The 12,524-nt window shown below is 36.3% G+C and overlaps 2 protein-coding genes across 2 annotated transcripts; both read left to right on the top strand.

Annotated features, from left to right (window-relative positions):
* The first annotated feature begins 1,688 nt into the window (after nt 1-1,688).
* Nucleotides 1,689-6,990, top strand: LOC110701055. Its single transcript, XM_021878640.1, has 3 exons — nt 1,689-2,341; nt 2,633-3,135; nt 6,324-6,990. Exons 2-3 carry the CDS (start codon nt 2,675-2,677, stop codon nt 6,589-6,591), a joined length of 729 nt encoding a protein of 242 aa, XP_021734332.1. The 5' UTR covers nt 1,689-2,341; nt 2,633-2,674; the 3' UTR covers nt 6,592-6,990.
* Nucleotides 6,991-8,438: 1,448 nt separating this feature from the next.
* Nucleotides 8,439-10,127, top strand: LOC110701054 (protein RETICULATA-RELATED 3, chloroplastic-like). The gene has a single exon (XM_021878639.1). It carries the CDS (start codon nt 8,586-8,588, stop codon nt 9,657-9,659), a length of 1,074 nt encoding a protein of 357 aa, XP_021734331.1. The 5' UTR covers nt 8,439-8,585; the 3' UTR covers nt 9,660-10,127.
* Nucleotides 10,128-12,524: the final 2,397 nt, after the last annotated feature.

The following is a 12,524-nucleotide window of genomic DNA, read 5'->3' as shown; positions in this document are numbered from 1 at the left end:
TAGATTTAGAAACAATTGATCTTAAGTATTTACAGTAATAATTTGAATTTAAGCTCCTTGTTAAATGATTTAGGGTTAAATGAAAGGATGTTTAGAATTAGAAGGATGTGAAGATTTAGGGTGCGTTCTATTCACCTTATCTGACCTTATTGACCCTTATTAGAACTTATTTTAGTTATAAATTAAACTTGGCAGCCCTGATTAACTCTTATCACAACTTATCTGAACTTATTTTTCCCGAACTAATCTTATCTAAACTTTTGTGAACTTATTATTAACCTTTATTTGAACTTATTAACCCTCAAATAAGTGGAAATAAGGTAAATACAACAGAGCCTTAATGTTGCAGTTATACATTTGTTCTAAATATTCATTTTTCATTGTATGTTTTTAACTATATGGACATCCAAATCAAATTATATGTACATTGATCCTTCTCATTTGATCCTAACCCAGTTCACAATGTTTTTTTTTTTTTTTTTGGTCGTGTTCACGAAATATGAGATTTTACCTCTATTCACTTTTAATGATTTCAACCGGTCCTATTGTAGCAAGTAACCTATGTATGTATGCCTGAAATCATTACCAAACCACCTTCTTCCTCCTCCACCCACCTAGACATCTTCCAATCTTCACATCCACTACCGACCTCATTTCCTTCAACAATGACCCCCCCCGTTTCCACCCCCGCCCCCCACTCCCTCCAAATCTCCCCACTCATATGTACCCTTTACCAGCGACCACATCCTTTTCGTCCTCTTATACAAAGACGGATCCAGGAACTTTGTATAGAGCATGTCATATAAACTATGAAGTAAGAACAATTATTTAATTTGAAAAAAACAAACAAAATTACAAGTTTTGGGATTTGAACCCCTTACTTAAGGGACTAGAATGGGTATTACGGCTAGCAATAAAAAAACCAACTTCTTCACCATAAAAATATAAAATAAAAAAATCAACTTAGCTAGTTTTCTTGTGCTTAACAAGTGTATCAACGGACTTATACGATTCAAACCAAAACTTATTCATAATGGCATGGGTAGGCTCGCCCCTGCATACGTCTTTGCTCTTATATCAATGACTTATATGCTTGAAACCAAATCCTCCTCATTCTCCCTCTTCCGCTCTCTTCCCTAAATCGTTGCCAAAATCACAGCTATTTGTCCATAGCACTATAAGTCTATAACACCATTAAGACCACATCCTTAGCCCTTGGTTATCTCTTCACATGTTTCGCCATTGAAAACCCTATCTATATTTTCCATACCACCATATGACAACTTTGGCCGTGGGGTGAGGGTGGTGCTGATGGTTTTAAGGGTTTGAGGTGTCATCAAATAGTGTTTTGGGTGGTCAAACAACATTGTGGGAAATAAATTTGTCAACAACTACTTTACAAAAATTCGACTTTTACGAACATGTATTGTATACATTAAAATTTGTAAACAATAGCATGAATAGCTCTTACAAGCTTAACTCTAATCTCATACCAATTGGATTATCTTGTTCCTTAACCGTGGCTAAAATCTGAAACATATTGGCCTTGTTGACAACGTAAAAAGATCAATCATGGGCTGAGTTTGTTTTGTTTTTATACGTGTAAATATCATAAATCATGTGATATATTAGACACACTATAAGAGACATCGCATGCGTAAATATCCTTTAGCCAAATCCATCGAGTGAAAAGTTTTTCAAAGCTCATTTGTATCACATACTACGTATTAAAACAGGGGAAAGTCTATTTTTCATACTAAGATAAAGACTTTTATTTTCAAAACCCAATAACCAAAGTTTTAACCGTTGACTATTATAGTAAAAAAAAAAAAAAAAGTACTCCCTATGTTCTAGAAAAATAGACATATTCGACCTTACCGATTCCAGGAGATCTTTCTCACCCCGAGTCCTTTGTAGCTCTCTAAATAAAAAAAATAAAATTGTCAACTATATTTCATTATTTTGAATTACTCTTGTTTTCCTAAAAATTTATTGTCCACCGACCTAAAAATCTTGAAATGTGCAGTAAATTTTTTGTCCACCGACCTAACAGCTTCGATTTTTTTCATACGGAGTACTTACTGAAATTTCTTCAACCAATCTCCGAATGTAAAAAAGTAAAAACCACTGTCATCTTTACCGATTTCCGAATATTACTCGACCAAAAAAAAAAATTTAAAAATTAAAAAATTGTCATCTTACTGTCTCTCATTCCAAAACCACTCCATTAAACGGTTAAACCCTCTTCCTCTTTCTCTCTCCTCCATTGAAGCGCGTGCTCTGACTTCTCCTTTGAACCAGCTTCTGAGCTTTCTCTTTTTCCATTGAAGCATCTTCTGAGGTAAGATTTTGTTGTTAATTTTTGTTATAATTCCTTTTTTTAATCATCGAATATCAGTTTCATAATCTAGGGTTTATCGTATAATTAATTGTCAGTATAGCCAATTTAGGGTTCTTGTTAGGTGGATTATTGAACAATTAATTATAATTAGAAAGATTATAACAAGTGATTTTGTTGCTAGAATTTTGATTTGTGCAGTTTATGTTAGATAATTTTAAGCGAGAAGAATTTTCTGTGATTTTGGGGATTAATTTTGATAATTGAGTGAATTCGATTGAAATTGTGTTTCAGGCTGTTGATTATATTCCTTAATTGTTGGGTAGAAATCTGGAAATGGATCCTACCGACGAGGACGCGCTCCTTGCGAACTCGAGGTACTTAACTCGGCAGGAAGTAATAAAACGGCGAGTTCGTCGACTGAGGCGACTCACTGATTGTTACAAGGGTCATTATTGGTCGTTAATGGAGGATGTGAGGCGGAAACACCGGGAGTATTACTGGATGTATGGGAAAGGACCTTGCAGGGAAGAAGATAATGAGGCCGAGGAGAGAGATAATGGCGTCGGTACTAGTAATGGGATCAATGGCAGTGGCGTTAATGGTAATGGTAATGGTAACAGTGAAAATGGTGGTAGTGGTGATAAATTAGGGGTGGAGTATGGGAGAAGTTTCAGTTGGTGCTCTTACAGTGGGTGTGAAGGGAAAGCTATGGCGTTAACGCGATTCTGTATCTTGCATATAATGAGTGATAGCAAGCAGGTGCTCTACAAAAAATGCAAATATCCACAATTGAGGTCTTCCTCTTTCTTTCTTGTTGATTTCTTTTTTTTTTTTTGGTTTTCATTGATTGTTATAATTGGTTGATTGTTGAATTATTTAGATTATACTACCTCTGTTTTTTGATAATCCACACATTTGACTTTCAAGTTTGTATACACAAAATAATTAATATCATTAATAAGAATCATCTAAAAATTTGATATAGTGAAACTATACCTTGAAACTAATACTGCACCAGTTTACGCACTGATATTTGTAAAATATTGAATATAGGAATTGCTTGTTTTCTGGTTGTTTGTAGTTGATTACTTGTTTTTCTTGGGTTGATTACACATGTAGTTGCGTGATTGTGCTAGTTACTTTTTGACAAGTGCATAAAGTTACGTGAAGACCGAACAAGGAGAGGTTGAGATAGTAAATATACTCAATTATGTGGTAAATGAGGAATGATATGTTAGGGAATAGAAAAAACCAAACGGGTGCTAGTGTTTTGTTTGTAGGAATGGGAAGGATTCTAAATTCTGGTTAGTTATTATTACCCGTGAGGTTTTGGAAGAAGTGAAGATTTAGGGGAATAAATGTCATGTTGTCTTTAGCTTTCCTTGTACTTACATTTACGCTTTGCTTGGATAAGAGGAGGTGATGAGCAAGGGAGGTAAAGGAAAGGGAGGGGAACAAGTTCCTTGGTTCAAATCAGATGTTTGGGGAAGGGAAGGGAAGGGAAGGGAGAGCGAAGGGAGAGAGAGAGGTAGAGGTAGAGGTAGAGGATGAGATTCATTTTCCTTCCCTCCTTTCTTTCCCCTCCCTTTCCTTATCCTTCTACCGTTCTATCCTAACAAATCCTTAGCCACTCTGGGAGGAAGGAAAGTGACAATTCAGTATAGGAGGCTTTCTTACCACACCTTTTCGTTCTGTATGAGCTTCCTTAAAATTATAAGAAAATTTTATCATGAAAAGTTACTTTATTCCGTACCCTTTCTCTTTCTCCGTGCTCCTTTCCATTCCACAAGCTGCTTATGTATATGTCATGTTTGACTAATTTTTGGGAAATGATATAATCATGGGTCTCTTGGCCCTATAGTTAGTATGCTCTTCAATGACTTCTAGATTTTCTGAAAATTAGAGACATCAATGAGTTTAGGGCATTGAGGCTCTTCATTTGAATGCGCATAGGAGTGGGTGATGCACTGAGAATCTAAGATCAACATGAGGGATCCCGTGAGGTTCAAAGATCAACATGAATGCAATTTAGAGTTTTGAGCCAAAGTTGAAAGAAATTACGGGGCTTAAAGAAGAATAATCATCAAGCTGTGCATTTATTAAAGAAAAGAGATTTACCACCTTTTGTGAATTGGAAGTCGATATCAGATGATTTTGGGAGGGTAGTTTGGAGTGAAGTTTGAAGGATATTTTTACTCAAAAGTCGGAGTAATGTGCATCTATGATGCATTTGTTGCTGACAAACGGCCTGGAACTACTCCCTCCTTTCTTTTTTCATTGCAACAAATTCCCTTTTGGGAAGTTGCAAAATTACTATCTTTGGCTCATGTTTCTCTCTATCTCTCTCCTCATCACATGGGTCCATTCCCCCCCCCTCTCCCTCTATCTCTTTCATAGCTTTAAAAATTGTGCATCCTCCCCCCTCCCCCCACCGTGTTGCAATTAAATAGAACAGAGGAAGTGTATTCCAACTACTGTGGGTGGATTGCACAATTTTTCTGTCACATTTTTAACAAAAATGATTTTTGGTTTATCTTCCTTTGGAGGTATAAGTATTTCCTTAGTGTTTGACACTTTGACGCTACCATTTAGTGGTGATATTCTGCCGTATGATGAATAAAATTGCTTACTGCTTTAGGCTTTTTGTAATTGATGCCTCATAGCATAGAGGTTTTTGCTTGCTACATCTCCCGGGCCTCGCCCAGCTATCAACTCCCACCAAAACTGGTGGCCATAACACTGGTGACAATATCAATATATCAGTGCCAGCAAATTTTCATCTCACTTTTCTTCTGGACATTGGCAATTCACCACCAAGATGGGTTCAAATTGGGAACAAGACTGACAAGTATCTGGACAATTTACCAATCATGTCTATTACATCTAAGTATCCTATGGGCATCACCAACCTCTGCCAGTCTTGTTCATCAATTGTCCATCCTCTATTCATGATAGGAGCTGAGATAATATCAAATCACTTTATGCTCCCCCATTAGCTTAAAAGTGTTACTAGATAGAAACAATCAAATCTTTGCATATAGCCACTTCAGCTGTGGACTGTGGTACATAGTAAATCTCCTCGTGCCACTTCTTTGTATAAAAGCAACTTCCTTGCCTTTTGGTTAAGGAAACAAATAAGAGAGTTTGTCTATGCAAAGAAAAGAATGGAAAACCTTTGATGCACTCATGTTTATAATTAAAGGACCCCTTTATAGTTTTTACCATTCCTCTTCCTTGATAAATCAGCCAAGTTTTCCAGGAAATCGTGTCTAGCTACCAGTTATGTGTAGGTAGAAGCAACGTTTTCAGTTCAACTCATCAAATGGATGGTGTTTGCTGCCGATTTCCATTGACTGGTTTAGGATTCAAAGTTTCAAACACAACTCTAATTATGTGTGTTGTGTGTTTTTTCCATCTGTAATAGAAAGAATTCTTCTAGCCTTCTAGATATTATGGAAGACATGCTTTAAAGGTCCACTTTTGACATCTTCACACTTGTAACTTGAATTTGTATTTATGAAGTATTTATTCTATTCACCAGCTATGCCAGTAAGAAAAAAATTCTTTGATGCTCATATGCTTGTGCTGTTGACTAATTTGACTTTGTTTCAATGCGTTTTGCCAAATGTATCTTGATTTACTTTCCAAATATGAAAAATTCTAAATATTGTAGGGTTTTGGAGTCATTCTTTACTTGTTTCTTCATGTTTCCGCATCTGAAGCATATTGCAAATGCACCATGTCAGCCACCAGGTGTTCTATCTGATATTTGTTTGGGGTTTTAACTACTGTGCTGTTTTCTTTTTTCTGTGGGCAAGAGTCAGCTGCCTTCTGCTTAGTTTTGTTACAGCTTCATAGGAAGTTATTGCCTTTTTTTTTTGGCCAAGTAAATGTCAGGTGCAAAGTTTTACTATATGCAAAAATTGGTACTTATCCTAATTTTTTATCTTGTCAATAATGTGTCAACTTTTGCTCGGAACAGAGACGGTGGGCGGATTGGTTCCCTTCTTTGTAATAAGGCTATACTAAGCGCTACCACTCCGACTCTCTGCCAGAGACATGCGCTGGATGCTAAGAGGCACATCAGCCAGGCTTTGAAAAAGGGTGGTGTTTCTGCTGCCTTGTCTAACAAGGCTGCTACCAAGTTTCATCTTGTGATAAATGAGTACGTCCAATTGATTCAATCTAAGAGAAGATATATTGCAAGAACTAATAAGGATAACATTGCAATTGAGAATGGCGGTAATTGAATAATCTAATCTACTTTTTATCAGTATATAATCAGCATTTAGTGTGGTTGATGGAGCACAACATTTGACATATACCGATCATGAAATTATGGGCCTCGTCTCTGCTACACCAGACCAGATGTTTCCTTCTCCCGTTAATCTATAGTGTGTATGATGTTTTCCTACCTACCCCCCCCCCCTCCCCCGTCTGCCTTTTAATGTTTCTTTTCCTGAGAGATGATCTGTTACTTTGTTGTTAGGGGAGTGAATCTAGAGCTGTGCATGACAAATGATCACTTTATCAGTCGGTGCTGTATATAATTGCTGTATAGAACCTATTCTCTGCTAAGGCTTGATACTTCTGAACTCTTGTGTAAGTATTGTTCATGAGCATTAGAATGTTACGATATAAGTGTATAATACAGCTCCCCCAGATCCGCCCCTTGGATCTTTAGGCTCCCCACCTCACACTCAACGACGGAAACTTAAACTTTGACTGTCGACTCAAAAATAAATTGGTCGAAATTGTATTTCCCAGTATGGAGAGACTATAAGACTAATTGCCTAGTTCGGCTAATTGGTAATGTACATACATATTACTAGACCTAAACCCGAAAATGGATGTCCCAGATGAACGTGATCCTGAACTAGAAGATTTGATAGCCTCCTCTAATGTTTGTATCATTGTATCATTTGTACTCCGTATGTAGTGGCCAGTCACCAGTGGGAATACGCAACTTGATTTATTATCCCATAATGTATACTAAGTTTAAGGTTATTTATATAAATAAGATGGGACATAGCTCTTAGATCTTCGTTAGCATTAATCTATTTCCCAAAGTAGATTAGTAAACAGCTTATCTCAAACAATGGACATCTCAATTTAACCATTTGATACACTTCATTTTTTTGGGAAATTAATGTTTGTTCAAATGGTGCACTTCTTTTTGGGAAAGTTTTCTTTATTATTTAGAAATTTGATACATATCACCTAAGTCGCTAAATGTCATTTTAGATTGGTTGATAAATCGATAAATCTAATTTCATTTTAGTACGGAGTAATATATTACTGAAGTACAAAGCACTATATACGTAGGCGTACATCATAGAGATTGTTTCATAAATTGTTTTTTGACGGGATCATAAATTGTTACTATAATTTTTTTCGTGCACTTTGGGCCTGTTCTCATTGACTGAACTGAATTGAGCTGAACTGAAGTGAAATGAATATTTTATAAGAGAAGGAAATTAGGAGCTGAACTGAGCTGAGCTGAACTGAACTGAATTTCAACGTAAGAGAACATACCCTTTGTATATAATGGAGTAAATTTTTTATTTTTTTTGAAAGAAACTAATGAAGTGCTTAATAATCCGTAAATTTAAATTCTATTTCTTCATCCCACGTATATATTCTATCTACTCTTTATTAAACTTAGGGTTTGTTCTCTTACGTTGAAATTCAGTTCAGCTGAGCTCAGTTCAGTTCAGCTCAGCTCCTAATTTCTTTCTCTTATAAAATATTCATTTTAGTTTAATTCAGCTCAGTTCAGTTCAGCTGAGTTCAGTCAATGAGAACAGACCCTTAGATTGCTAGTCAATTCTTCACCTAACTCCAAGTTTTTTTGGTCACTAGTGATATTTTTCATCGCAAACTACCACATTACAGGGTACTAATACACTCCATTAGTCACCCAAATTCCATACTTTACAATATAAAAAGTTACTTAAAAAAGATTATTCCTCTTTTCTTACGGAGTAAAATAAAAAAAATACTCCATTTTCTTTGATTTTCTGACGCAATATTCTTTAATTTACCTTTGTTTTTTTAAAAAATATCATCTACCTTTTCCTTCAATTTATTAATCCCCTTCTGTCTAAAAATCAGTCTTCATTCACCCAACTTTTCCACCTAAAAAAAATCGCCAATTTCCACCTTCATTTTTCTTCCTTCCTTCACTCACCAACAACAACCACAACCGCCGCCTCCGCCATTGATAGATCTCGAAGCTCCATCAATGGCGTCTTCTTCCTTATCATCACAACTCCGTTATTCCCCTCTTTCTTCTTCCCCTCGTCAATTCTCCCCTTTCTCTTCAAATCGCCTTTCTTCTCCAAATTCCTTCTCTTACCCTCTCAATCAAACCACCAATCTCCGATTATCCTCCTCCTCTGATAATCTCCCCCACCTCTGCTTCGCCTCCAATGGCGGCGACGGCGGCGCGGGTTTCATCGGCGGTAATGGCGGCGGAAAAGGAGGAAATTGGAACTCCGGCGATGGCGGAGATTCATTCTCTGAGTCCAACGATGGAAATGAAAGCTCGTCGTTTTGGGAGAATATAGGGTTAATTGGGATTTTCATCAAAGGGTGGAAATCTAGGGTTTTAGCCGATCCTCAATTTCCATTCAAAGTATTAATGGAAGAACTCGTTGGTGTTACATCTTGCGTAATTGGGGATATGGCATCTCGCCCTAATTTCGGTCTCAATGAACTCGATTTCGTTTTCTCAACATTGGTTGTTGGATCGATTTTGAATTTTACCCTAATGTATCTTCTAGCTCCTACTGCTGCTTCTGCTTCATCTTCATTACCCTCGATTTTCGCGGGTTGCCCGAATAGCCACATGTTTGAGCCCGGATCATTCGGGCTCATGGCCCGTTGTGGCACCTTCGTTTACAAGGGTGCAATCTTTGCTGCGGTTGGTTTTGCAGCTGGATTGGTTGGGACTGCAATGTCTAATGGATTGATCGCAATCAAGAAGAAAATGGACCCGGGTTTCGAAACCCCGAATAAAGCGCCTCCTACCCTGTTGAATGCTGTTACTTGGGCGCTTCATATGGGGTTGAGTAGCAACTTGAGGTATCAGACATTGAATGGGGTTGAGTTTTTGTTGGCGAAGGCGGCTTCGCCGGTTGTTTTTAAGTCGTCTGTGGTTGTTCTGAGGTGTTTGAATAATGTGCTTGGTGGGATGTCTTTTGTTGTATTGGCACGGATGACTGGCTCGCAGAGTGTGACACCCACGGCCGCGGCCGTGGGTTCGGGTTTAGATGATGGAGAGGAGAAAGAGAAGGAGAAGTTGGTGGCAAATTAGTCGACTATTAATGGTATAATCTGGTGTTATTGGTTAAGTGTTTTGCAGTATTAACACAGTTGAATTTTTACAGTTGGTTGAATTGAGGAAGATGACTATAATAATCAGTGATTGCTAATGTTTTTGTCATATGACAATTTAACTTTCATTGAAGATTTGGTTGTTTTTTTTTGTTAGTGCTAAGAATAAACTTGGGTTTTGGTTAGTTTTGTGGTAGGTTTCTTTTGTAGAATAAGCATTGAACAATAATTTAGTACACTAGTACAAATCAGCTGAGCTTGGTTTCTGTTTGTTTCGCTTTTGGTTTTTATTGTAGATGATCATAATATTATCCGAGTAGTCATCATCGTTTGGTTAGACGTAGGAAGTATTGCTTCTCACGAAGCTGTAATTCAAACTATCATACCTATGTATTGCAAGGACTAATTTCAGTTCATGGTTGCGTTTATAAGAGAAATTTTTCAATCATCGATTGTGGTAGGTTTATAGAAACCTATTTTATTTGGATTTTTGCTAAAATGTTATGCAATTACAAACAATCTCACATGTTCACTTGAGAACAATCTGTCAGTTTTCTTGTACTAAATATGGTTGACTGAAACAAAATTTGATTCAGACATCAGAAGTGCATAAATTTGACAGCTATCAGAATATCAGATGGTTACTCAATCTTTTTTGTCAGTTCTCCAAAGTATATATGGTGAGTTGTTGAGATAATTTGCCTTCCTCTTGTGTGCATGTATGTGTTTCTACTTAGCAATTGATCCAAGTTATCCAGGGTCTTGAGCACATGAACACTTGAGGCATGTCCTTGTCAGGTAAACGTGTTATTGACAGGCAATGGGCCTTCTGCAATCGAAAGTTACAAAATGTTCCTTTTTGAGGTTCATATCGCGTTCATCCAAAGATCAGTATACTTTTGCGTCCTCTAATATATGGTGTCTTGTACACATGGTCAGGTCGAACCTCCCTAGTAATCGACTAATCGGTCATGATCATAATATTCTTGTTGTCTCTTGTAGTTTGCTGTTTGTATGCTTCTTGCTATCTCAATGGAAATGGACAATGCCTCAATGGTCAATTTTATGTGAAAGAAGTGAAAATGCTGCTTTGTTCTTGTCTTATGAAAACTGCTCTCTTTCTTTCTAGGTTTACCTACCAATTTGGATTTTCTGTATTCTTATGCTTCTCATCAATTTCACCAATCTAATTCCGTATATGAATAATTATGTCTCATTCAAAAACCTTAAATGGTAATCATACACTTGGCACCAACTTAACCCATTGCAAAAAAGAAGATCCTTGTACTTCTCCATAGTGTGATGTTTTCATGTTTCAATTTGATTGGTTGATGGCATCAAAGGATTTTGGTGGAAAAACACCACACACAATAGCAAATTAGAGTGTAAAAAATATTAATATTCAGAATACTTTAAGTAGAGAGTGAGGGATAGTTCAGGTGGTTAAAACTCTCCTCTCGATTTCAGATCACTTAATTTCGAGTCTTATGCAATAAGACTATTTGCACACCCTAAAAAATTCGAAACCTAGCATCGTAGTTAATTATTGCACTCGTGATACAAAAAAACTGTTTTTGTCGATCCTACTTCACCGGCACCACCCTGGCAGCAGTGCCCTCCAAGAATTGAGAGTAAACCACCATCAATGAAGTGATCCTAATCTAGCCCATTGTAGTCAGTTTCAGTTAAATGTTCTGACATCTGACAACAACGGGCCCAATCAGCATTACTGTGAATCACATTAGGCCCATGCCAACTGTGTAAGGCCCAAATATGGATCTTGCTGTTGGAGCCCTGTTAGTTGGCCCATGTATTAAATAAGTCAGGCCCAAATCAGATGTTGATGCTGATCTGAGCCCTTCTGTTGTGAGTTTTACCAAAGCATGGAATGTTAATGCTATGCATGATAAATTTTCATGATTTTGTCAGGGCATTTTCACAACCAATTTTTAAGAAAAATTGTACACCCATGATCACAGCACTTCAAGTGTATGGTTAACATCAGTGGGCCCCGTTGTAATTATTCGACAGTAATAAATGACGATAATGATATTGAATTTGTATACGATTTTATCTGTGAGGGAAATGGATTAATGTTATTAAGAATAATGTATTAATGTTACTCATTTTAATTAAAACAATAGTTCAATTGAAAAAAAAAAATCTTAATGTGGTTTGTTCTTCACCAACCATTTGTCTCACTTTTCTCATTCTAATTAATGGGATTGTTGCTAAGATGGCCGCCCTTCTTTGGCTTTAGGGATAAGATGAGCTTATTGCCTTATTCCCATGTGATTTCAATTTTTTGGGTAACATTTTAAAGAACATTTTCGACCACTAAAGTTCTACATCAATCTTAAAAATAAATAACAAGAGATTTTTTATTGAATCGTGTACGACAATTCATATTTATAGTTTCAATAGTTAGGTAGATAGAGTTGCAAAAATCTCCCAAAATAGACTGATTCCTACAATTTGTTTTAGCCTCTCCCATGCCATTTTAAGACTTTTTTTTTTTTTTAACAAGTAAGACATTGTTCTTTTCATTTCATAAAAAAGGAATATAGAATACATTTTACTAATTAAAGTTAAATTAATTTGTCATAACTTTATTTTAAACAACCAGATTTAAATATTATTTTTCACCTAAAGATAATATTTTAACATAAATGTGACGTAATAAAATTTTATTTTAATTTGTTTCGATTATTTATACAAAGTATATAATATATACCCGGACTAGCTAGGTACTTTTTTAAATGACATATAATCAATGTAAAACTTGTTATGTATATGCTTTTATATTCCTAACAAATTGGTTTTTAGAGTTCTATATTTGTGAAAA

This window comes from Chenopodium quinoa, unplaced genomic scaffold (genome assembly GCF_001683475.1).
Source record: "Chenopodium quinoa cultivar QQ74 unplaced genomic scaffold, ASM168347v1, whole genome shotgun sequence".
Taxonomy (NCBI): Eukaryota; Viridiplantae; Streptophyta; class Magnoliopsida; order Caryophyllales; family Amaranthaceae; genus Chenopodium; species Chenopodium quinoa.
Note: the sequence above shows the minus strand (reverse complement) of the source record. Positions and strands in the feature narration are given on the sequence as shown.

Bases quoted from the DNA above. Each gene is read 5' to 3' on its own strand.
- LOC110701054 (XM_021878639.1), top strand. From the start codon at position 8,586: ATGGCGTCTTCTTCCTTATCATCACAACTCCGTTATTCCCCTCTTTCT.
- LOC110701055 (XM_021878640.1), top strand. From the start codon at position 2,675: ATGGATCCTACCGACGAGGACGCGCTCCTTGCGAACTCGAGGTACTTA. The intron at 3,136-6,323 runs GTCTTCCTCTTT...TGCTCGGAACAG, and splicing joins TGCAAATATCCACAATTGAG to AGACGGTGGGCGGATTGGTT.